This window comes from Alternaria arbusti, assembly GCF_024043155.1.
Source record: "Alternaria arbusti strain BMP 1465 chromosome Unknown scaffold_24, whole genome shotgun sequence".
Taxonomy (NCBI): domain Eukaryota; kingdom Fungi; phylum Ascomycota; class Dothideomycetes; order Pleosporales; family Pleosporaceae; genus Alternaria; species Alternaria arbusti.
Genome location: NW_026249964.1, coordinates 77,150 through 101,039, shown reverse-complemented (window position 1 = coordinate 101,039; position 23,890 = coordinate 77,150). Strand labels below are relative to the sequence as shown.

The window sequence follows — 23,890 nt, the reverse complement described above, 5'->3', positions numbered from 1 at the left end:
AATTGTCCAAGCATTGCAGCAGCATCTTCTTCTATCCCCTCCGGCACAATTCTGGTTCGTTGAATTCGTCCGCCTTGTAGTCCGACACCCAAACAAGCGGGTCACTTACCGACGCTCCGCCCCCCAATAACGTCGCCACGCAGTGGTGTTGTAATCGACTCGGCTTACTCTTTAGCTTCGCTGCCTAGCTACATCTTACCTGTGTTCGTCTACCAACTTTTCCCCATCCCCCGATTCCCCATCACTCACTAGGTCACCATGCGGTTCTCACGCGTTGTACCAGTCTTGCCTCTGGCGACTGCATTTGTCATTACCGAACCGGAAGTCTTCTCCAACATCAACATCGAGAAGTCTGGAAAGCAGCTTGTCGATGGCGCTCACAATGTTTTCGACAACGCCCAGAGCGTGCTTGACGATGCGTTCAGAAAGGTCAAGGACGGTGCCAAGGATGTTTACAGCAAGATCCATCATGCTGGCGCCGACGTTGAGTCGTGGTTAGAGGGAAACCAATTCGACGACAGTGTCGTTGACTTTGAAGACCCTCATCACGGCCACGATGGGCCGCCACATCACGGCAAGCCTCACCACCCTCCGCACGACCAGAAGCCAAACCGCACAGTCTACGAGCTCATCAACGAGAGCAAATACACTACAAAGCTCGCAAAGTGGATCAACGAGTTTGACGACATCGTCGAGGCACTCAACAGCACCAAGGCAAACTACACCGTTTTCGCCCCCACAGACGAGGCTTTTGAGAAGATCCCTGAGCACCACCACAAGCCTTCCAAGGAGGTTCTGAAGGACATCCTCCTGTACCACGTCACCGACGACTTGTACCCTGCTGGCCGCGTACTCAAGACCTACACCATCCCAACTCTCTACGCACCCAGCAAGCTTCTAGGCCACTCGCAGCGCCTGACCGTCCGCGTTACACTCAAGGGCCCCGCGATCAACTTCTACAGCCGCCTCGTAGCCGTCAACATCTTCGGCACCAACGGCGTCGTCCACGGCGTCGACTCCATCCTCGTGCCTCCCCCCAACGTCGCCTCCATCATCGACCTGCTCCCCGGCGAGTTCAGCACGCTCGAGCTGGGTCTAGGAAAGACCGGTCTGTTCGACAAGATGAACAGCACAGAGTACGAGCACAACGGCGGTACTTTCTTCGCCCCCAACAACTTTGCGTTCCAGAAACTTGGTGCGCGCGCCAATGCTTTCTTGTTCTCAAAGTACGGCGAGAAGTACCTCAAGGCTCTGCTAAAGTACCACATCGTTGTTGATGAGACGCTTTACTCCGATGCGTTCTACGATGGACGTAAGAAGGATGACAAAGACTCTGTTCAGGAGCGTCCGGGAGGCTACCACTACGACATGCCCACTGCTCTTTGCGGCAAGAACCTTGCTGTGGACGTTGGCCGCTACGGACCTTTTGTTGAGATTAGAATCAACGGCTTTTCGCGCGTCACTGTCCACGACGGCGTTGCTAGCGATGGCGTGATTCAGGTCGTCTCCAACGTCTTGATCCCACCCAAGACCGCTGGTGGCGAGCAGGTCTTCTGGAAGGGTGAGGAGCTCACCGTCGAGGACCTCAAGGAGCGCCTTCAGCCTCTTGTTGAGAACATGGAGTTGTAAGCGATGGCTTCATAGGAGTATTGAGTTTGTATGTTCTTGCAGCGCAACGATCTTTACGACATATTCCATGTATAATAGCCTTGTTTCCCAGCGGAGCGGGTACTTCACACTAGCACGTGTAAATTTTGAATAGGAAATGAACGAATTGATACAGACATCGCCATCATTATGCTGCATACGGTGATGTTGTGAGATCTCATTCTATTGTAGGATCCAAAGACACAATGTCTATACCGAACACAAAAGCAAATTAGAGCGCAGTGTAGAGCAGAAACCCTTCCTAATAATCGGCTTCTACGAGAAGTCCTCGCCTCCCTCTTCAATCGTGTTCTTGACCCGCAACAGAAGCGTAGTCTTCCACTTGTCGAGCTTGCTCAGCTGGTCGAATTGGAACAGCTATCACGCGTCAATAAACGCATTCTTGGAAAGCGTAATTCTTGGGAAAACATACCTTATCGGCAAACATCTCCTGGTCGCCTTCCTGCACCGCACCTGCCAGATCAACAAGTAGCGCGTGCTCCCTCTGCTGCTGGAAGCTTGGATCTAGCTCCCTGTACCTGTCAAGCGCAGTGTTGACGCCAACCTGGTCGCCTGTGCATAGCTGGCAGATACCAGCTTTGAGAAGGTATTCCTTGACAGACCAGCGCATGAGGTTGTTGGAGATCGAGGTCTTTGCGACCTTCTCGTAAAGCTCGATGGCTTTGTAGTAGTCTTTGCCTTCTAGGGCGACGAGATCAGCAGTCTTGAGCCAAAGCTTATTGGCGAGTGCCTGTGAGGGTTGGTTAGTTTTTGCCAAAAAGTTGGGTGTTGGGTGAATTACTTCGGCGTTGTCCTAGAGATAGGTTAGCATGTAGTCCAGAGTATATTATGATACAGTACTTACGCTCTCGTACCAGCCAGCCGCTTCCTCGTAGGCGGCTCCGGCTCGGGCGTTGTCACCAAGCTCGACTTCGTAGAGCTCGGCAAGGTTCTGCTTGTGAGTGGCTGCGCGGCGGAAGTTGCCTTTGGCGCAGTAATGCGCAATGGCTTTGTCTAAACACCTCGCTGCGGCTTCTGGGTCATCTTTGCGGTAGGCCTCTGATGTCGCGTTAGTTGAAACTGAATCCAACGTGAGAGTAGAAGCATACTGAAGGCGTCTGTGAGCGTGTTTGCTTCGTCATCAGGTTCGTTCAGGTGCTGACGTTGTACTGATGCTGCCTTTTCGAAAGCCTCGCCTGCCTCCTTGCCTGGAGTTCGTTAACCTTCAACATCACGTTGTGTTGCAAGATGCATCTGCCCATACCCATTTTCTGCATGCGGAACGCATTTGCTGCAGCGATAAACTGCTCTGCGGCTGCCTCATCTATCACGTGCGTCAGCCAAAAAGAGCACATATGCCGCTGTCTGTACCATACACTTGTCTGCCTTATTACTGAAGAAACTGAAGCCACCGCCTGCCTTCTGCAATGAAGTTTCTGCCTGTCCACCTCGATATCAGTTATCTGCTGTGTGGCTGGGTCGTGAGTGTAGGCCCCACCTGTCGCAGCAGCGCTCGTGGATCGCCGGCCATATTCGCTGAATTTTCTAGAGTTGGTGGTATACGACGTGGAGAGGGGATGAATAGAGTATGTGACTGCGCAGGCAGACGTTATGTTGAAACTTTGGTCGAGACAGGTGGCTGCACTTGCTGTCTCAATGCGATGACGACCCACGTTGGTCCATGCGAGGGCTGTGACCTCGGCGGCGGCGTTACTGCATCCGCACTAGTGTTTGCAACCGCCTCGAGCTTCACGACTTTACATTCACAGCAGCGTCGCTCGGGTCTCGCGATAGAAGAGCAAGATCGCCGTTATATCGATGCGCTGAAGTATCACACGGTCTACAACGAAAATCTTGTTCCGCCCCGACAAACGTTCTACCCCGCCTCGCGCATCACATCCATCATGGCGGCACGTCGCGCGTTTGCGTTCACGACGTTTTGCAAGCCTTTACAATACCTGCAAATACGCTCATACATGCCATCACATGTACGAAGATACGAGGATCTGTGGAATGAGGAAAAGCCGGCACCGAAGAAGATAGGCATCCATCCCGACGAACTCGAAGAGCTTCTAGCAAAGCCCACCTGGTCCGTCGAGTCTCTACTACCACCAAAGACGCGCGCTCCCGACGCCCCCCAGTTCACTTCCCAGCAACTACACCATCTCCTCCGCCTATCAGCCCTTCCGCCACCCGAAACGCCCGAACAAGAACAGAAGATGCTAGACACACTAGCAGCGCAATTACACTTTGTGGGCAAGATCCAGGAAGTGGATACAATAGGTGTGAAGCCGTTGCGGGCTATACGGGACGAAACGATGGCTGCAGAACAAGAGCAGACAATCACGTTGGAGACGCTGAGGGATGCTTTGGATAAAGAGAAGGTTATAGGACAGCATCACAAGCGGCTACAACGAGATCCTACGCCTGTGGATGCGAGAGATGTGGAGGATTGGGATGTTCTGGGCTCGGCAGAACGCAAGTCTGGCAAATACTTTGTCGTAGAGAGCGAACGGCCGCAGGAATGATCTTCTCGTCCTAGGCTATTTTAGACGTTTAGGTCAGGAGCAATCAGTTTGGGGTAGCATTGTCATTGCTACGCATGGAGTGTGGCGAAGAGTCGGATAATGTCAACATTCCTTGCCAAAGGAAACCAAACGCCAAACGCCACCGCAGTCGTAAGAAAGGACGTCGAGAAAGTAACTACGGCTGCGTAAGCATGGAGAACTAGCAGTGCTCGCTCGCCGCATGTGGGCCTTCGTCGGCACACACAAATCAGCTTCAGAGATAAGAGAAAGGGTTAAAGCAAAGAACCGTGATACCAGACCCAAGGCGACCATCACGAAAAGGAGAGACCGGAAAACCTCGTCAAGTAGGAGATCATGTCGACCAGTAATTGACCTCCAAGCCACATCCAGCACAACGCTTAGTAACATACGATTCTCCGCCACAATCGCAAAAGCGTGCCTCCTCGTCCAGTTCATCAAGATCAGGCGTCGGCAACCGGCCTAGCCTAGGTGTGGGAGGAGGCGTTAGCTCCGTTGAGGAGTGTAAAGCCCCCTTCGACTCTAACGGCAAGTTCTGGCTCGACTTTGCCGAGCCATGAAGGACCACTGGCTTCGATCCTCCTTTCGACGTGTGCTTGGCAGAAGTCACGTGTGTCACGTGTCTCTCACCGGGTCCTACGGCCAAACCTCTCGGTGCGGGGTGAGATTGCTCGACCTGCTGAAGACGGCTTTGAAGATATGTATGCTCGTTCTCAATGGGGTACAAGACGAAGTCGGTATATGCCTGGACTGGAGAGTCGATCTTGCGGAGTGCCCAGGAGCGACGACGAGATTCCTCGATCTGGATATTGCGTCCATTGTGGTATGTCGTCTGACGATACTCGTTCCCTTCTTGCTTCTGACCTGGCATGGCTGGTGCCTGGCGAGCGGACTGTTGTGCTGGCGACGGCGACGACGGCATGGTGATGCCTCGATGCAGCCAGTGTTGTGGGAAAAGCGAGAAGAGAGTTCAAAGCAATGTGCAAAGCCTTCTCAAGTCCTCCAAGTTGCTTCCTCGACCAAGAAGAGATGTTATGGGATGGTTATGCGGAGAGGGGTAGTGGGGAGGAAGAGGCAGGAAGAGGGCCGGAGGTGGGTAGTGGGCGGTGCGAGTATATACAGTGCGGGCCGCCAAGCCTTCTCCCGCCTGACACCCCCCGGGCTCTGGCTTCCACCACTACGCCCCCTCGCTTGCTTGCTCTTCTAGAGCAATCGTCCCCCCTGCTCGCAAGTTGTTTGGAGAGACTCGATTTGTGAGAACAGACAGGGATTCGCACGACCTGTATGGCCTTGGTGCACTTTTGCACACTTCCGGATTGGGGTGGAGGTGTGTCTAGTGTCGAAGTCAATATGAGCGTCCAACAATGTAGGTGAGGGGCGTTCGAGTCTAAGAGACCAGTGGGGAGGCGGTATTCGTTGGATGCATGAGAGTTTGGCGGTGCCTGCATGTGGACCTTGTCGTCGCTGGCCCATCTGCTTCCAGCCCCGAACATATGTGGATGATATATCCTTCTGAACAGGTCTCCTAGTAATACAAGAGCATCCTCAACACCTTTTGACTCGTATCTTAGAGTTATCTCTTATCGTGACATTTGAATGATATCGCTGTGATGAGACTGCCTGAGAGTAAGTGGTAGGGCGTGTGCCAAGGCTTTCCCCCCAAAGTCTCCCATGCAAAACCATGATGAACTCCTTTCCTCGAGACCAAACATGAACATGACGACTTACCCTACACCTTACATACGACCCCGTAGGCGGCCAAACAATGCGTCTTTCTCAAGGTGAGATTGCGTTTAGTTGACGAAAGACTGGGATGTCCAGTACCCAAACTTGCAGGCGAACAGACAAAGTCAAGAAGAAAAAAAGCCCACTTTTGAACACACGCTCTGCAATTGGATATATCTACAAGTTCTCAACTCTCTTAAAAAGAAGTCCTGTCTAGCGTATACACACACGTACGAAATGCGCCAATAGTTCCTTATTTTCCATGTTAAGAAACCATGATGCTGTTCCTCATTCCTACCAATGCCCCAAATCCACCAATCCGTCAATCCTCCAATCCAACCCACCAACACCCATCCGCCCACTCCCATTGTGCAAGACGTCCATACGCCTAGTACGGAATACCATCATATTCACCGTAACCGAGCGCCAAATTCATGTTCTGCAAGCACTGCGTCGCAGCACCCTTGAGCAAGTTATCAATCGTAGCATTGACGACGACGCGCTTGCCCGAGCTGTGGACGGCAAATCCACCGATTTCGACGCCGTGCTTGCCAGAGATGTTCTTGACAAGCGGGGACTCGCCGACAATCTTGACGAGCTTCTCGCCGGCGTAGCGGTCCTGATAGAGGTTGCGGATGTCGCGGGATGTCATTGTGCGGTTGAGGGGAATGGAGATGGTGTGCTGGTGGGGTGTTGTTAGTAACGCGATCAGGATTGTTGAGGTGAGAGGAAAGAGGGGACTTACGTGGATACCCTGGAACCAGACTGCAACGTGGGGGATGAAAGCAACCTCAGTGCCTAGCTGTCGTGAGATTTCCTTCTCGTGGATGTGGTCTGTCAAGCTGTAGGGGATGAGGTTGTTTTCGAGGTTCTTGACGTCGTTCTTGGGGCTGGGCTTGGTGCCGGCTCCCGAGTAGCCAGAGACACCGAAGACGGTTGGCTGACCGCCGATAAACTCAAGCAGAGGCGCAATGCCGAGTTGAGCAGCTGTGGCGTAGCATCCAGGGTTGGCGATGCGTGTAGCGTCGGAGATCTTGGCGCGGTCAACGGTCTCTGGTAGGCCGTATGTCCAGCTCTCGTCGAAACGGTAGTCGGCACTCAGATCGACAATGAGAGTTTCCTTGCCGCTCTCGTTGATGGCATCGACGAAGGGCTTGCACACGCCGTTGGGCAGGGCCATGACCCAGCAGTCGACCTCACCGTTCTCGGCCATCTTCTTCACATCCTCGGGTGACAGGTTCTCGTAAGTGATCTGTCGCTTGGAGTAGCCTTCAAGCTTCTTGCCGTTGAGCTCACGTGATGATACATGACGCAGGTCCATGTTGGGGTGCTTGTTAAGCAGCTCGATAAGAGCTTGCCCTGTGTAGCCTCGCGCACCAATCAGTGCAACCTTGGCAGGGTAGTCCCTGTGCTTGTGCTTGATACCGTATGGTGGGTTGGGGTTAGTGGTATCCATTGAGCGCGATGCAGTGGTAGCGAAGCCTCGGGACAACGCAGGAAGAGTCCTGTTCTGTCTAAGTTGAGGCCTTGCAGATTGGCCAGCAATGGTCGCGTAGCCCCGCGTCTGCTGGCCCTGCTTCAAACTGGCAACAAAGTCGGCCGCCCGTCGGAACTGAGCATCTAAGCTGTCCTTGAGCATGCTGCGACCTTGCTTCTGGTAGTTCTCGAGGAGCGAGAAGATCTCGGAAGACTCAGCCGCACCCCACCAGCAGAAGACTTCCTTCTCGCGGCGGAGGAAGCCATCCGTCTTCTCCAGGTGCCATTTGACGTAGTTTTGCGACTGGTAGTCTACAATCCAGTACATCTTAGGGTACTTTTGCTTCATGCGCTGGAAGACCAAGTCGTTCAGGTTGTTCAGGAAGGCATCCTTGGTCATGCTGAAGTGCGAAAGCTGTGCGAACTCACCGTCGGCAGTCGGTGGGTAAACGACGGCAACGACGCCCATGGAATCATCATGGAAGACCTCGAATGGCCGCGACTTGAGATTCTGGATATATCTGTTGACAGCGTCGGCAGCGTCTGCGGCTTTGCTCTTGGTGATAGCCTCTTGCAGAGCAGGGACATCCAAATCCTCGAACTTGCTGGTCTCCTTCACACTGCCGCCGTTGCGGATAAGAGTGCCGCTTCCGGTGTGGGTGAACAGCTCCTTGCCGAGGTTCGAGGGGTGGGTGATGGCTACACTCGACGTGCGCGGGAGACCGTCCAGGAGCTTCTTGGCCTCCACTATCTTAAGCTTCGTGCCGTATCTAACCCACGATTGCTTCATGTAGGTGTCGTACTCGCCCTCCAGGTTGATGTGGGGGATGAGCTTAGACTCGGCGTTGAAGAGTCCTCCCTTCTCAGAGAGGTAGATGACCTTGAGGGGCTGGAACTCGCGCGCCAGAGCTGCGGCAGCTACGTCGGCGTTGATGTTGAGGATCTGGCCGTCGAGCGTCTCGCCCATGGAGCACAGGATGGGCAGCTCCTTGTTCTCCAGCGCATCCATGATCTGCCTCTTGTTGACGGTGGTGATGTTTCCGACGTACTTCCACTTCTCCTTGTCAAGGTAGTCGGCCTGCAGAGCACCCGCGGTGATGGGCCGCGCGGGCACGCCCCAATCCCTCTTCAGCGTCATGACCAGGTCCATGTTTGCCTCGAGGAACAGCTTGCGCGCAATGCCCAGCGTCTTCTTGTCCGTCACGCGTATGCCGTCAATGAAGTCGGGCTCGACACCCGAGTCGAGCAGCAGCTGGTTCATCTGCGGGCCGGCGCCATGGACGATGATGGGGTACAGGCCGATGGCGTGAAGCTGCTGGAGGGCAAAGCATAGCTCCTCAAGGTGGTCGGTGAGGATGGCGCCTCCGACCTTGACGACGGCGAACTGGTGCGGCGAGACGGAGCGGAACTGGCCGAGGTACTGGTCGACTTCGCGGCGGGAGCTGGAGCTGGCCAGCAGGTTGAGGAAGGCGGCGTAGATGGACGAGTTGCGGCCATCCTTGGACGTCGTGTACAGGCGGCTCGGGGTCGTGCTAGCGACGAGGGCTCGCGGGAGGGCTCGCGGCGTCTGGCGGGCGAGGACGCGGGAGGAGGATCGGGCAGCCACACGGCCGGCTCGTACAAAGCTCTGCATGGTGAGTGTCGCTCCCAAGAAGCAGAAGCAGTCGCAGTCGCTGCTCGGGCCCTGGGCGACTTAATCCAACGCGAATTGCTGCGGTGACTAGACTGTGGAGCCGTGAGGGACCAAACGGGTCTCGAGATATGACGCGGAAGCAACAAATTTCGCTGCGCCGTTATCGCTGCTTCCCCAGACCACAAGGGAACTTTCCTAGCGCCGCCGGAGACAGCTACCTAACTTTGCACGCATGGAGAACGGCAGCCGCAGATCAGACTTTTCAGGCATCATTCCTGCATGCCTGCGCGCTTCGAGCTGCTGTTGAGGCAAATTTTCTCGACAAGACAAAAGGCCCTTTCCCAGCTTGCCCATCCTGCGCCGCCCAACCCACAGCATTGTGGACACTACTAACTTGTGAGGACCTAGCACTAGGCTCACGGGAAAGATTAGGCGCCCTATTTCTAACGTATACTAGAACCATTATCTGTTACTTGAATCCATTGTATCATGCGAAGTACAAAAGATTGTGGTAGTGACACTAGAGATCTGAAAGTCTAGTCCCGAACGGGTAAGGTCGCGTTGCGTTCAAATGTCAACCACATGGAGTGACATTATAGTCCCGGATAACAGCAAACCTGCTCAGGTATCTCTAATTCCAATTGACGTCTTACACCCCAATGGATGCACACAATCCTCACTCCGAATCCAGAAACTGCAGCCACTACCGGAACAGTGACCAAATCATACCTACTCAGGTGACATCCGGAAACATTTAGAGAATGTTTTTCGACAATCTCATGAATGTTCAAATGGGGCGAAAACGGATGAAATAGCAAATAATCGTCATCGCATCTACTTTAGTGGCCACCTGCAGCCCCCGCATGTACCTGTCTACCGTCCAGCTCATAACTACCCATCGCTGCAAAAACATCCTCTGACCCTACTTACATTCCTTGACTACACACCCACATGCCATGAGTATTACATTCACCTCATTTCCTCCTATTGGCAAACCCTGGGACATATCAACCGCGCATCTGCATCGTCTACGCAAGACCCAACCCCAAAAGCGCCGCTACTCCCAGAACCACACCTACACTTACGCCTGCTCTGGAGCCCGCAGACGGACCAGTACTAGAAGGCAAGGCTATATCTGTTCCAGTCGTCGGGACATCGGTTGTAGATGTCGTGGTCGAGTCGGCCACCGAGGAGCTCGCTGGTGACGTAGAAGGCGCTAGTGACGAAAGCGGTGGCGATGATGGAGCGACGTCGTCGACATCGGTACAGGTACAGTTGGGTCGACACACGACCACCATTCCAGGGTCGTCGCAACAACTGTTCGTCGTGTTAATGCGATTTCGAACTAGGAAGGCTGGCGAATGGATGCTGCTCAGGTGGCTTTTGATTTGATCAGGGTATGTAGTCGAATGGCAGAGCTTACAATGCAGTGTTTCCCTGCGCAAGAGGATATTCAGGATCCCATGCCACAGGACAGTTGGTGTAGCAGTTGTAGGAGTAAGACGGGTAGTTGGTTTGTAGACCGAGACGAGTGTCTAGACCGTAACATTGTGCCGAGTTAAAGGGATCGGAGCAGAGAGCGTATGCACAGGTTCCCTGGACGTTGTCGCAATTCGATTGGCCTTCTCGTGCAAGGCTGAGACCGCTTGTACAGTTCGCCATTGGAGGTAAGTCGATTTGCGTTATCTTGATGTGTGCACGAGACTGGTTGTTCCTGCGAAGTCTACGTCTAAATCAGAAAGACGGAGATGTGCTTCACGCGTGGGGAGGCGAGGAGTTGGAAGAGTAGCCAAAGGTACGGGAAGATGACACAAGGACGTGAGAGTGAACTGCTCAAATACCATCTGACGGGCTTTAAATATTGTTTAAGGGAGTGCGTTTGTTTTCACGCGGCGCATAGTGGCGTACATGAGTTCAACCTCGAGAATTATAGTGTAGAGCGCCTTACGCATATTGCTCTTGAACAAGGACGTCGCAAAGCAGCGTGACGGTGAACTCGGCATGGAAATGCCGGATCGGAGCTCAGTCGGCCTATAGCAAGGAGATCGCCTACCGACATAGCCGTGTGTGTGTGGTTGGCCTGATACAAGATCAATGGTTTACTCAAGGCCGAGTTTAAATGTCAGCAGGCGAGTGCCACAGACCTTAATCTATCCAACTATTCCTGGAAAGATCTGATGTATCTGGGATATATTGCTGGTGTTCATCGAGAATGTCCCCAGCCCCATGAGCTAATGGCGTATCTAGTCGGGTGGTACGGCGGTTGCCGCAGTCACCCCGCTCAAGAATAGGATATGATGACGGTGCTCGTTGTACAGAGTGTTGTTGGAACACTCTTTACCGAGTATACTGCGTGATCAGTCTAGTCCCTGTTTGTACCCATTGTCAAAAGGACGGTGCTTAAGTGGCAGCTCTTTCAGGTTGTTCTCAAATTATGAACCACCTCCCTATTCACTCCTACATTCTTTCACGCAGCAGTACACAATCAAGGCATAAGATGTAAATTGACTATAGACATGCAAGACAGCAACTCACAATGCATAAAACTCCATTTGCTCGTCTGACGACCATGCTGGGGAACTGGGCTCTCGTTGGATATTCGTAGCGGTGGCGGAATTCGTTCCATGCAAAGGAGCTTATCCGTGAGTGCAGCACAGCACGACCGTCTGAATGCAAAGAAAGACAAGAAACAGATCTGATCCATCGCTCCGTGTTCGCCGTGACACACATCCTACAGTGAGACCGCTGTCGTTGATCGTAGTGCAACTCGTAGCCATTCTCCTCCGTCCCCCAATGGCTGTGCAACCTCCCCCATCCGCGCTATTATTAATGTACTGGTTCGTGGTATCTCGTGGGTGTGGTTTAGTTCTTTTGCGTGGCAACGACTGTGTGTGTGTTAGCCATAGGAAGCTAATAGTTATCTACGAGGGACGGCTTACCAGAAGGAACGATAATGACGATGAGCAGGATGATGATGCCCACAATGAGGCACATGCGCATCTTCATGTCCTTCCACCACATCTGCTTGCGCACACGGTTGGCGCCCCTTCGGAAGCCCTGGGCGGACACGGCGAGGTTATCGGTCTTGTCCTGTAGCGAGTCTAGACGGGCTCCTCGCTCTGAGACCTTGTTGATGTTGTCCCGCATGATACCAACGGTGCTGTCGATTTCCTGGCATACGAGTCAGCACGAGCTCACACATGATTTAAGCTTCTTTGAACCGCTCCTCTGCGCATGCATGTATGTTCGCACATGTGCGCAAAGCGAGTGGAAAGTTGTAACGAGGGTGTGAAGCAGTGTAGTCATTATCGCATCGCTGACGCAAGCTCTCTGCCGGCCACTGCGGCTCGACCATAGGTGCCTTGCGAGGATGCGACAAACGATACAGCGCTCGAACCCTTACGTAGAAGAAAAAGGACAACATACCGCTTGGAGCGCAGCTGTGCGGTGGTTGCCATTCTGGCCCTGTCCGCCCTGCTGGCCACCGGCGCCGCCGCTGGGGATGTAGGGATCATACGGGGGCTCTTCGCGGCTCGACATGGTTGGAGATGGAGTGTGCTGGAAATTCCGGGTAGCGTGCGACTTGCGTAGGCTTCAAGAGGTGGTGGTGATGGATAGGTGTGGGTGGTGAGGTGGTGTCTGGAGGATGGAGATGGTGGTGTGGTTGCCCAGAGGAAGACCAAGAGTCCGCTCAGCCCGGATGGCGAACGAGCGCAATGTGTCAGCTCCGTTTGAGCAGTGAGGCTGATGTTTGCGTGAAACCTGGCGCAACAACACGGAATTTTAATCTGTGAATGCCAATATGTCTGCGCAGTGTGCACAGTCGAGTCAACAGCGGATTTGATCTTCCAACGGTTATGACGGTATTCTATTCAAGTTGATGCGATCGCTGCCGTGCCTGCTTCCGGCCCCCATCTGGATCTGGGCTGCCCAGCCTGCGCCACTGCACGTGATGAACACCAGCCTCGCCATTACGACACTTTGCCTATGAGGCAACAGGTGCTGCACGATCCGTCATCGGTCCGTCTACACGCTCGAAAACTTCACAAGATAAATTCCGCCTGTCCTCAGCCCGTCGACGATGGCCTTTGAAAGTAAAGACGGGTCCGTCATCTCAGCCTCGCTGTTACGAGGCCAATCTTACTGCTTACCAGACTTCCGTCCGCAGCTGCGGCGTGGCAACACGGCAATACGACCTGCGACGAGAACAAAGACGGACCGGATTTTGACAAGACAATTACACTAAACGTAGTGTGTAGTTGGCGCTTCGTCATCACTGTCGTCGCCGCCCAGCCAGACGCCCGCATCGCCGCGTCTCTGCGCAGCAAACAGAAGCGACAGGCGTCTTCGTCAACGAGACACATTATGCAGCAGAAGCATCGTGCATTGTCGTCAATAGAGTGTGCCTGCGTCCCTAGCCTATCAGGGCGAGAGGCATCCCCAGGCCTCACGCAGGCCAGGCGCCGTTCGTACCTGGCAAGTGGGTCTGATCGCCGCCAAGACGCGTGTCCAATGTCTTGAGTCTCGGTGTCTGCTACCCATTCGCCGCTCAGGAGTTCGCGCAACGCTTGCTCCACCGCCAGCTTCCTGTTTCCCGTTCCCTTCTCTTCGAACACACTCGCTGCACCGCTTCCTAATCGATAGACACCTCTAATCCCGTGTCAACCGCCGTGCCGTACGCGCCCCTGATCCCCGTCGCTCCTTTCATACCACCCGTCAATCAACCCGACACTCTCTACGATACCCCACGTCAGAGCCAAGCCGCCTGCTGGCCTGAAAGCTTGATCATTTTAACACTACTCCTTTCGCGACACTGCGCAGTGTGTCTCCAAGCCTGGCGCTGGACCCTGGCTGCAACTGCCGACTAGACCCGACCCAACATGAAGCTCACCTCTGCCCTCGGCGCCCTTGGCGCCTCGAACCTGCTGTTCGCAAGTGTGGGCGCGGTCGACCTGGATATTAGCTCCCCAGGTGCGACTTCCTCAAGTCCGACGCCAGCAAGCATACGTACTGACATGTACAGACTCCATCAAGCAGACCGCCAAGTCACTCTCCGCGAACTTGCGCAAGTACTACACCGGTGACAACCCAGGCGACACACCAGGCAATCTCCCAGATCCATACTACTGGTGGGAATGTGGCGCCATGTTCAATGCCTTCGTTGACTACTGGTACTACACCGGTGATGACCAGTATAACAAAATCACCACCCAGGCTCTAGAAGCCCAGATCGGAGTGAACGCCAACTACATGCCTGATAACCAGACCAAGACGCTCGGAAACGATGACCAAGCTTTCTGGGGCATGGCCGCCATGACGGCTGCAGAGAACAAGTTTCCTGATCTTCCCGATGGCAAGCCTTCTTGGCTGTCGCTTGCACAAGCCGTCTTCAACACCCAATACAAGCGTTGGGACTTGTCGACTTGCGGTGGTGGTTTGAGGTGGCAGATCTTCAGCTTCAACCAAGGTTACAACTACAAGAACACCATTTCGAACGGTTGTTTCTTCAACATCGCCTCGCGACTTTACAAATACCTCGGTAACCAAACCTACGCTGACTGGGCTGAGAAGGCTTGGGAGTGGGAACTTTCGGTAGGACTTATGAGCCCGGACTACCACTACTACGATGGAACGGACGACACGCAGAATTGCTCAACCATCAACCATATCCAGTGGACGTACAATGCTGGCATTCACATGGCCGGTGCTGCTGCCATGTGGAACGTGTCACAGGACGAAAAGTGGAAGACGCGTGTCCAGGGTGTCATTGACGGTATCGACGTTTTCTTCAAGGACAAGGTCATGTCTGAAGTCGCCTGCGAGAACAACGGCAAGTGTGACGTAGACCAGCGTTCCTTCAAGGCCTATCTTGCACGTTCCATGGCATACACAGCCAGTGTCGCACCTTGGACCCGCGAACAGATTGACCCTTACCTCCAGGCATCCGCTCAGGCCGCGGCGAAGCAGTGCAACGGAGGTGATCAACAGACTTCCTGTGGGCTCAAGTGGACCACAAATGGAGTGAACGACGGCAGCTTCGGTGTTGGTGAGCAGATGGCGGCCATGGAAGTCGTACAGGCGCTGCTCTACCCGTCTACCAGCGGTCCTGCGACTGCCGAGAAGGGTGGTATCTCCAAGAGCAACCCCGATGCTGGCAACGACGATAAGAGTGATGATCCCATCAAGTTTGATGTCGTGACCACTGGCGACAAGGCCGGTGCTAGCATCCTGACTATCCTCGTGTTGGTTTCCATTGTCGTCGGCGCCTGGTGGATGGTGTCATAGATGTTATACCCGTCTTCATTTTGTATATCAGCGCGCGCACTTGGGACTGTACTAGATCTTTTTGTTGTTCTTCATCGTCATTTTCCTTGGGCGCGATCAGGTTGCGGGCGCGTGTCACATCATAGCCAATATTGACGTAATTTATATCAGAATCGCAAAGCACGTGTACTCTGACTCGTGAACCTTGGAAGTCAAGAAGCATTCTGTGCCATAAAGGCAACACGTTCTTCTAGTGAGAGAGAGAACCTTGGAACCAGCCACGGCTCGGCTAATACCACGCTAGTGGCCTGTGCGTACGAAAGCTGCGCCCGACTCCTCTTTCCTTCTTCGCCGCGACAAAGATCTCTGCACACGACACACACCACCTGCGCACTCGACTCAACGGCGCCCTGCTCACTTTCTTGTCGCTCATCAACACGGCTGTCCCAATTCATCTTTGAAACTAACCACCTGGTCGCGCGCATTTCCGATGGCCGCTCCCCCCGATCTCAACGCCATCCTGGCGGCGCTCGGTAGGTCGCTCACACTTTCACCACACTCGCGACGTTTGTACTGACTGCCCTTGTAGCTGCTGGACGTCCCTCGACTACCCCATCGCAGACGCCCCAGCAGCCTCCCCAGGCGCAACATGCCCCTCCCCAAGGCCTTCCCCCAGGCTTCCCAGGCGCAATGCCAACTGCCACCCCGCCCGCCATGCCCGGATACAACTTCCCTCCTCCCACACACTCTGGAAGTCTTGATCTCAGCGCTATCAAGCCCGTAAGCTCCGGCTCAGTCAGCATCCAGGATGCGCTGGCCAAGGCGCGTGGCTTTGCGGCTCAGAAGGGCCTTGCACACGAAGCGCGTCCAGGTATACCTGAGTCTTGGTCTGGTTATGGTGTCCCAGCGCAAACTTACACAGCTCCAGCTTATCAAGAAGACCCGCGACTAAGCGGACGCCAGCCCTACCGACGTTCTCGGTCGCGCTCGCGGTCTCCAGCGCGCCGAGAACCCGTGCGTGAAAGCTACAACCCATACCGCGATGAGCGTCGTGATGAGCGCCGAGGTGGCTATGGACGTGAACGTGATCGCTCTCCTCCTAGGCGTGACACCTTCTCTCCTTCGCAGCAGTACGGGCAAGCACGTTCGCCCCCTGCTAATGACAACTCTGAGGTGATTCTCATTGACTCTTCGTTGGTTGGCCTTGTCATTGGACGTCAAGGTGAGAGTCTCCGCCGCATTGAACAAGAATCTCAAACACGCATTCAATTCATCAACGGCCCCGAGGCTGGACCTCAGCGCGAGTGTCGTATAACCGGTAGCCCGGGTGCTCGTATCAGTGCTAAACGCGAGATCAACCGCATCATCGAAGAAAATGGCGGCAATCCTGCTCGTGAGACTGGCCGCAATGCCCGACCCGCCGCTAAGATGGTTGGCCAACAACAGCCCGCTCTTCGTGAGGGTGAACAGTCGTCGCAAATCATGGTGCCTGATCGTACTGTTGGTCTCATCATCGGCCGTGGCGGTGAGACTATCCGTGATCTGCAAGAGCGCAGTGGCTGCCACGTCAACATTGTCGGTGAAAACAAGAGCGTGAATGGTTTGCGACCTGTGAACCTCATCGGAAGTCCCACTGCTGCCGCACATGCCAAGGAGCTCATCATGGAGATTGTCGACAGTGACACTAAGCAAATGGAAGGTGGCGGTGCCGCCGCGCCGCCGCAGCAAGCATTCACCAGGCGTGATAACTTTGATCCCTACGGTGGAGGTGCTGCTGGAGGTGCTGGAGCTGGCAAGATCAATGATAGTATTCATGTTCCCTCTGATGCTGTTGGCATGATCATTGGCAAAGGTAATATCGCTCTGAATATGTTGTGTTTGTCGTATTAACGATTCATAGGTGGTGAAACTATCAAGTCCATGCAATCAGAGACCGGTTGCAAGATCAACGTATCGCAAGCTTCCGGTGCCGACATTGAGCGCGAGATTGGTCTTGTCGGAACCCGTCAAGCCATTGATGATGCTAAGCGAGCTATCTGGGAAAAGGTCGACCAAGTGGTAAGTTTGTTTGCTGTGTGACAGATCTGCACGGATGCTAATACGACGCAGCGAGAGAAGAACAACTCACGACGACGTGACAACGGAAATAACGACAATGGATACTCACACCAGCAGACACCTTCATATGGACAACCCGCCGCGGCCGCGCAGCCTCCTCAAGCAGCTGCACCCGATGCAAATGGTGCTGCTTCTGCTGACCCATACGCTGTCTATGGCGGCTACCAAAACTACCTTGCAATGTGGTATGCGTCCATCGCCCAGCAACAACAGGGCGGTCAAGGAGCCCAAGGACCTCCCGGCGCATAAGCGTCGCTTAGTTGCCGTGACCGATGCACATTTTGCTGAACTTCGCCGAATGCTGCCCTGTTTGCATGATCCAATTGCTTGGAACTTTGCTGCGCCTGGCATGATATCCACCCGATGACCTGGACTATCTTCGAAATCTTTTTCTTGACTTGCGCGTAGCCGGCCTCGCCTTGTTGCATGCATTACTATGCGCTGAGTGCTCATCCGTCAAAAGAGCCTCCTCTTCAGCCTGGGCTGTCACCGACATCATAGCCTTTGGCTTGTTTTCACGGCTTCACTCTTGTCATCGCTGTCGCCTGCATTGTGTGAGCTGATCATCGCTTCGACTATGCTCTCTTCAAGGATGATCTTTCTGCAAACCCTCACGTCCGCGCAACAAGTCGACAGCTGTTTGTTCTCATTTACCCCTGCTACATCTTGATCAGCAAGGCATGTTCTGGTCTGCCAGGCCCGACTCCCATGTCTTTGTTTGCATGTCTATCACGGGCGTGCAATTGGTATAGACCTCCGTCATCGATCGACGTTGGTCTTCGAATCTTCCTCTTGAAGACTTTTTTACCACCAAAAAGCGTCACTTTGTTCTTCATGCCTGTATTTTCGCGCAACACACAAATCTGGACCTGCATCTGCCTTGGTTTGCAGTGACGTTTGGGGTTAAATAGTCGCGTTAATGGACGTTGCACTCGGAGATCATCGTTTGTATAGTAGCTTTTCCGAATCATGGCTTTTAGATGCTGTGACTCAACACACAAAATTAATTCCTTCATGCATGTTTCTTCTATCGTGATACTCTGTATGATGTGCACTCGTGATACTCACAACGGTACAGCGCAGCCAGGTGCACTGGGAACTTGGTTCATACGCGCTGTATCTCCAAATTCTAAAGCTTACTACAGAGGTCTCCTGTGTCTTTCGCACTGACATATGTCACCGTAGGACTTACCCAGGTCCATGCATCACACTACACCTCAATTCAACTCAGTAAAAACTGTCTCCCTTGTATCTATCGGCACCCTCCTTCCTTTCCGACAACAGCGGACCTCGCCATCCTAGGCAGTAGGCGGGAAGCGACCTGACAGCTCACGTGCGGCGTGGGGTGGGGCTATGGAGGGGCAAGAACGCGAACTACGGCCATCGGCGAGCTCCTGCACGCGGAGCCTCTGCAAGCTACTCACCCTAGACCGCGTACGAAGATAAGGGACAAACACGTCGATGCTGATTCGTTCACACCACTAACTAACTCAACTAACTCATGTAATGACTGCTCTACGCGGCTGCAATCCCTCCTGCCGCCGCGGTACACACGCTTGTCATATCTAGTTTGCTTATTCCCCACAAGCCCGACGGACAGGACCCTGAACAGCTAGAGGATCAAGCTTGTGATACCTTTCGTGACATTCTTGCCTTCCCTTTCTCTTTTCCCCATTCCTCTCGCCTGTGTTTCTGTCTTCTACGTCTCTCTTTCTTCTTTGATTACCAACAGCACCGCGGGTGGCAAACATGGCGCCTGGTCTCATATCCCCACAACCAGCCGTGTCAAGCGACGCGACCAAGTCGCTGAACGAAGTTACGGCCGATTACGATGATACGCTCCGGTTTTACCTGAATGGCACCAAGGTGGTGTTGGATAGTGCGGATCCTGAAGTTACGCTGTTGGAGTACTTGAGGGGGATTGGGTTGACGGGGACGAAGTTGGGGTGTGCGGAGGGTGGGTGTGGTGCTTGTACTGTGGTATGTTTGCTACTTTACTTTGACTCGTGGTTGTGGTGGAGGATAATGGGTCCAAAACTAAAAGACAGTGCACTCTGGTTCTGGGACTATCGGAGACATTGGTCCAGGAATCAAGGGCGAGAGACTGACAAATTGCTAGGTTATATCGCAATTCAATCCCACAACGAACAAGATCTATCACGCCTCCGTAAACGCATGCCTCGCACCCCTCGTCAGCGTAGACGGCAAACACGTCATAACAGTGGAAGGAATTGGCAACGTAAAGCGGCCACATCCTGCACAGGAGAGGATAGCAAAGGGCAATGGCAGTCAATGCGGTTTCTGTACACCGGGCATCGTCATGTCATTATATGCTCTCCTCCGCAACAACGTTGGACCTAGCGAGCTCGAAGTTGAGGAAGCCTTTGATGGTAACCTCTGTCGGTGTACAGGATACAGGCCGATATTAGACGCGGCGCAGAGCTTCAGCGTGAAATCGGGCTGCGCGAAAGCAAAGGCCAATGGTGGAGGCGGATGCTGTATGGACAAGGACGGTGCGAATGGCGGAGGTTGCGGCAAGAACATTGATGACGACCAACCGATTAAGCGATTCGCACCACCTGGGTTCATCGAGTACAAGCCAGACACAGAGTTGATCTTTCCCCCACAGCTACGGAAACACGAGTTCAAGCCATTGGCATTCGGTAACAAGAAGAAGAGGTGGTTCCGACCAACGACTCTGCAACAGTTACTGGAGATTAAGGACGTTTATCCCTCCGCAAAGCTTATCGGTGGCTCGACTGAAACACAAATCGAGATCAAGTTCAAGGGCATGAACTACAACGCTTCAGTCTTTGTCGGCGACATTGCGGAACTACGACAGTTCAAGCTCCACGACGATCATCTCGAAATCGGCGGAAACGTTGTTCTCACGGATCTGGAGGAGATTTGCAAAGACGCTCTCGAGCATTACGGACCGGTGCGGGGCCAGCCATTTGCTACCATTCTCAAGCAAATACGGTATTTCGCTGGACGACAGATTAGGAATGTGGGTACACCCGCTGGTAACCTTGCAACAGCGAGTCCTATCTCCGATCTGAATCCGGTGTTTGTTGCGACGAATGCGACGCTCATAGCAAAGAGCCTCAAGGAGACGACGGAAATTCCCATGTCCACTTTCTTCAAGGGATATAGGCAGACTGCACTTCCTCCGGATGCCATCATCGCAGGGTTGAAGATCCCGGTTGCGAAAGAGAAGGGCGAGTACATCCGCGCGTACAAGCAGGCAAAGAGGAAAGATGACGACATTGCTATTGTGAATGCCGCTTTGAGGATATCACTGGACGATCAGCACACAGTCGAGAGTGTGGATCTGGTTTACGGTGGCATGGCACCTACGACAATTCACGCGCGCAAAGCAATGGACTTCCTCCAAGGGAAGAAGTTCTCTGATCTTCCAACACTGGAGGGCGTCATGGACAAGCTCGAAGAAGACTTCGATCTGCGGTTTGGTGTCCCAGGTGGTATGGCGACATACAGGAAGTCTCTCGCGCTCGGCTTCTTCTACAAGTTCTACCATGAGATCCTGGCTGAGCTGCACGCTGAGGAAGCTGAAGTCGACACACATGCAATCGGCGAGATTGAAAGAGATATTAGCTCGGGCAAGAAGGACGACAAGGCTGCTGAGGCTTACATCCAGAATGAAGTCGGGCAGTCGAAGAACCATGTCGCGGCTATGAAGCAGTGCACTGGAGAGGCGCAGTACACTGACGACATTCCCCTGCAAAGAAACGAGTTGTATGGCTGCTTGGTACTTTCAACAAAGGCACACGCCAAGCTACTATCCGTCGATGCCGAACCCGCACTGGAACTTCCTGGTGTTGTTACGTACGTCGACCACAAGGATCTTGCATCTCCAGAAGCCAACTGGTGGGGTGCGCCGTCCTGCGATGAGACATTCTTCGCTCTCGACGAAGTCTTCACTGCTGGTCAGCCAATTGGTATGATCTTGGCTGACACAGCGAAACATGCAGAGCAGGCCGCACGTGCTGTCAAGATCGAGTATGAAGAGCTTCCAGCTATCTTCACAATTGAAGAGGCTATTGAGAAGGATAGCTACTTCAACCACTTCCGTCACATCCAGAAGGGAGATACCGAGAAGGCGTTTGCCGAGGCTGATCACGTCTTCACTGGTGTAGTGCGCATGGGTGGTCAAGAGCACTTCTACCTTGAGACTCAAGCATGTGTCGCTGTCCCCAAGCCTGAGGATGGCGAGATGGAGATCTTCAGCAGCACACAGAACCCAGCGGAGACGCAAGCATATGTGTCCAAGGTTGTCGGTGTTGCTGCCAACAAGATTGTTACCCGTGTGAAGCGCATGGGTGGTGGCTTTGGCGGTAAGGAGACTCGTTCAGTCCAGCTCGCTGGTATCGTGGCCTGCGCAGCGAACAAGGTTCGTCGACCTGTACGCTGCATGTTGAACCGAGACGAAGATATCATGACGTCTGGACAACGGCATCCCTTCCTCGCTCGCTGGAAGGTTGCCGTCAACAAGGACGGTAAGCTGCAAGCCCTTGATGCAGACGTCTTCTGCAATGGTGGCTGGAGTCAGGATCTCTCTGGTGCAGTCGTGGAACGGTCGCTCTCCCACATCGACAACTGCTACTCGATACCCAACATCCATGTCCGCGGACGTGTCGCGAAGACAAACACCGTCTCTAACACCGCATTCCGAGGCTTCGGCGGACCACAGGGCATGTTCATCGCCGAGACCTACATGGAAGAAGTCGCCGACCACCTCAACATCCCCGTGGAGAAGCTACGAGAAATCAACTTTTACTCGCCCTCCACAAACATGGTCACGCACTTCAACCAAGAAATCAAAGACTGGTACGTCCCGCTCATGTACAAGCAAGTCCAAGAAGAATCCGCCTACGCCCACCGCCGCGCCGAAATCGAAGAGTTCAACAAAACACACAAGTGGAACAAACGCGGTCTCTCCATCATCCCCACCAAGTTCGGCATCTCCTTCACCGCCCTCTTCCTCAACCAAGCCGGCGCCCTCGTCCACATCTACCACGACGGCAGCATCCTCGTCGCGCACGGCGGCACAGAAATGGGCCAAGGCCTACACACCAAGATGACGCAAATCGCGGCGGAAACCCTAGGCGTCCCCCTTGACTCCGTCTTCATCAGCGAAACCGCGACCAACACCGTCGCAAACAGTTCCTCGACCGCCGCCTCCGCCTCCTCCGACCTAAACGGCTACGCCATCCACAACGCCTGCGTGGAACTAAACGCCCGCCTCGCCCCCTTCCGCGAAAAACTAGGCAAAGACGCCACCATGAAAGACCTCGCCCACGCCGCCTACTTCTCCCGCGTCAACCTCTCCGCTCAGGGCTTCTACAAAACCCCCGATATAGGCTACGTCTGGGGCGCAAACACGGGCCAGATGTTCTTCTACTTCACACAGGGCGTTGCCGCCGCCGAGGTCGAAATCGACACCCTCACCGGTGACTGGACGACTCGTCGCGCTGATATCAAAATGGATGTTGGAAGGAGTATCAATCCGGCGATCGACTACGGCCAGATTGAAGGCGCGTTTGTGCAGGGTCAGGGCCTTTTTACTACGGAGGAGTCACTGTGGTTGAGGGGGACGGGGGGTGTGGCGACGAAGGGGCCGGGGAATTATAAGATTCCTGGGTTTAGGGATGTGCCTCAAGTTATGAACGTCACGTTGCTTAAGGATGTTAACTGGGAGAATCTGAGGACTATTCAGAGGAGTAGGGGTGTTGGTAAGTCTTTTCCCGGGTTTTTCCTGTTTCTTTCCTTACCCACCCGTCTTCCTTTATACCGTCACTGTTTACTGACTTGATACCACTAGGCGAACCCCCCCTCTTCATGGGCAGCGCTGTCTTCTTCGCCATTCGCGACGCGTTGAAAGCTGCGCGCACACAATTTGGCGAAACATCGCTTTTGTCGCTTACGTCGCCTGCGACGGTCGAGCGGATAAGGATTAGTTGTGCGGATCCGATTTTGAAGCGTGCTTGGGTGGAGCCGAAGGAGGGAGAGAAGAGTTTCTTTATTAGTATTTAGGTATACCGGTGTGTTTGGGTGGGATGCTTGGGTGAATGGTAGGCGTTGTGAGAAAGGATCAATGGGATTTCGATCTTGACATGTTGTCAATGCTGGCTATGTTGTGACGTGTGAGGACTAGACTGCGTGACATCGATTCTTGATGAGGATACATTGGAAGAACTTGAAGAACTGCACTGCCACCTCTCAAGCCAGACACCCGTGTATCCCTTATTCAACAGCATTATCATGTCGTACCACACACGTCCACAAGCCTCACACATGCAAGAGAAGAAGTGTTGTTTGTTGAACTTGATTGAATAAACTCTCAGTATACACATCAGAGGGTATGTTATCTCCTGTCTACTCCTCCTCCTCTCTCATCTCCTACACCATTCATATGCCACCCTTCTACCAACAACAGCAGCAGCTTCTTCCACCACCGCCA

General features: G+C 53.8%; 8 protein-coding genes across 8 annotated transcripts; 5 read left to right on the top strand and 3 right to left on the bottom strand.

Moving 5' to 3' along the window:
- Positions 1-258: 258 nt before the first annotated feature.
- Positions 259-1,629, top strand: J4E86_010667 (uncharacterized protein; the record flags this gene model as incomplete). Its single annotated transcript, XM_051451163.1, has 1 exon — positions 259-1,629. One exon carries the CDS (start codon positions 259-261, stop codon positions 1,627-1,629), a length of 1,371 nt encoding a protein of 456 aa, XP_051297633.1.
- Positions 1,630-1,923: 294 nt separating this feature from the next.
- J4E86_010666 (uncharacterized protein) lies at positions 1,924-3,178 on the bottom strand (the record flags this gene model as incomplete). Its single annotated transcript, XM_051451162.1, has 8 exons — positions 1,924-2,025; positions 2,081-2,398; positions 2,450-2,461; positions 2,513-2,706; positions 2,757-2,855; positions 2,912-2,971; positions 3,024-3,069; positions 3,146-3,178. The coding sequence occupies 8 exons, from the start codon at positions 3,176-3,178 to the stop codon at positions 1,924-1,926; spliced, it is 864 nt and encodes a 287-aa protein (XP_051297632.1).
- A 373-nt stretch (positions 3,179-3,551) lies between these two features.
- J4E86_010665 (uncharacterized protein) lies at positions 3,552-4,175 on the top strand (the record flags this gene model as incomplete). The annotated part of the gene is made up of 1 exon (XM_051451161.1): positions 3,552-4,175. The coding sequence occupies one exon, from the start codon at positions 3,552-3,554 to the stop codon at positions 4,173-4,175; it is 624 nt and encodes a 207-aa protein (XP_051297631.1).
- Positions 4,176-6,306: 2,131 nt separating this feature from the next.
- Positions 6,307-9,027, bottom strand: J4E86_010664 (uncharacterized protein; the record flags this gene model as incomplete). Its single annotated transcript, XM_051451160.1, has 2 exons — positions 6,307-6,600; positions 6,664-9,027. The coding sequence occupies 2 exons, from the start codon at positions 9,025-9,027 to the stop codon at positions 6,307-6,309; spliced, it is 2,658 nt and encodes an 885-aa protein (XP_051297630.1).
- A 2,862-nt stretch (positions 9,028-11,889) lies between these two features.
- Positions 11,890-12,567, bottom strand: SYB1 (SNAP receptor, synaptobrevin; the record flags this gene model as incomplete). Its single annotated transcript, XM_051451159.1, has 3 exons — positions 11,890-11,912; positions 11,967-12,198; positions 12,454-12,567. The coding sequence occupies 3 exons, from the start codon at positions 12,565-12,567 to the stop codon at positions 11,890-11,892; spliced, it is 369 nt and encodes a 122-aa protein (XP_051297629.1).
- A 1,340-nt stretch (positions 12,568-13,907) lies between these two features.
- Positions 13,908-15,312, top strand: J4E86_010662 (uncharacterized protein; the record flags this gene model as incomplete). Its single annotated transcript, XM_051451158.1, has 2 exons — positions 13,908-13,998; positions 14,051-15,312. The coding sequence occupies 2 exons, from the start codon at positions 13,908-13,910 to the stop codon at positions 15,310-15,312; spliced, it is 1,353 nt and encodes a 450-aa protein (XP_051297628.1).
- Positions 15,313-15,781: 469 nt separating this feature from the next.
- Positions 15,782-17,658, top strand: J4E86_010661 (uncharacterized protein; the record flags this gene model as incomplete). The annotated part of the gene is made up of 4 exons (XM_051451157.1): positions 15,782-15,824; positions 15,881-17,143; positions 17,192-17,349; positions 17,401-17,658. The coding sequence occupies 4 exons, from the start codon at positions 15,782-15,784 to the stop codon at positions 17,656-17,658; spliced, it is 1,722 nt and encodes a 573-aa protein (XP_051297627.1).
- Positions 17,659-19,158: 1,500 nt separating this feature from the next.
- J4E86_010660 (uncharacterized protein) lies at positions 19,159-23,463 on the top strand (the record flags this gene model as incomplete). The annotated part of the gene is made up of 3 exons (XM_051451156.1): positions 19,159-19,389; positions 19,529-23,162; positions 23,252-23,463. 3 exons carry the CDS (start codon positions 19,159-19,161, stop codon positions 23,461-23,463), a joined length of 4,077 nt encoding a protein of 1,358 aa, XP_051297626.1.
- Between the last annotated feature and the right edge of the window lie 427 nt (positions 23,464-23,890).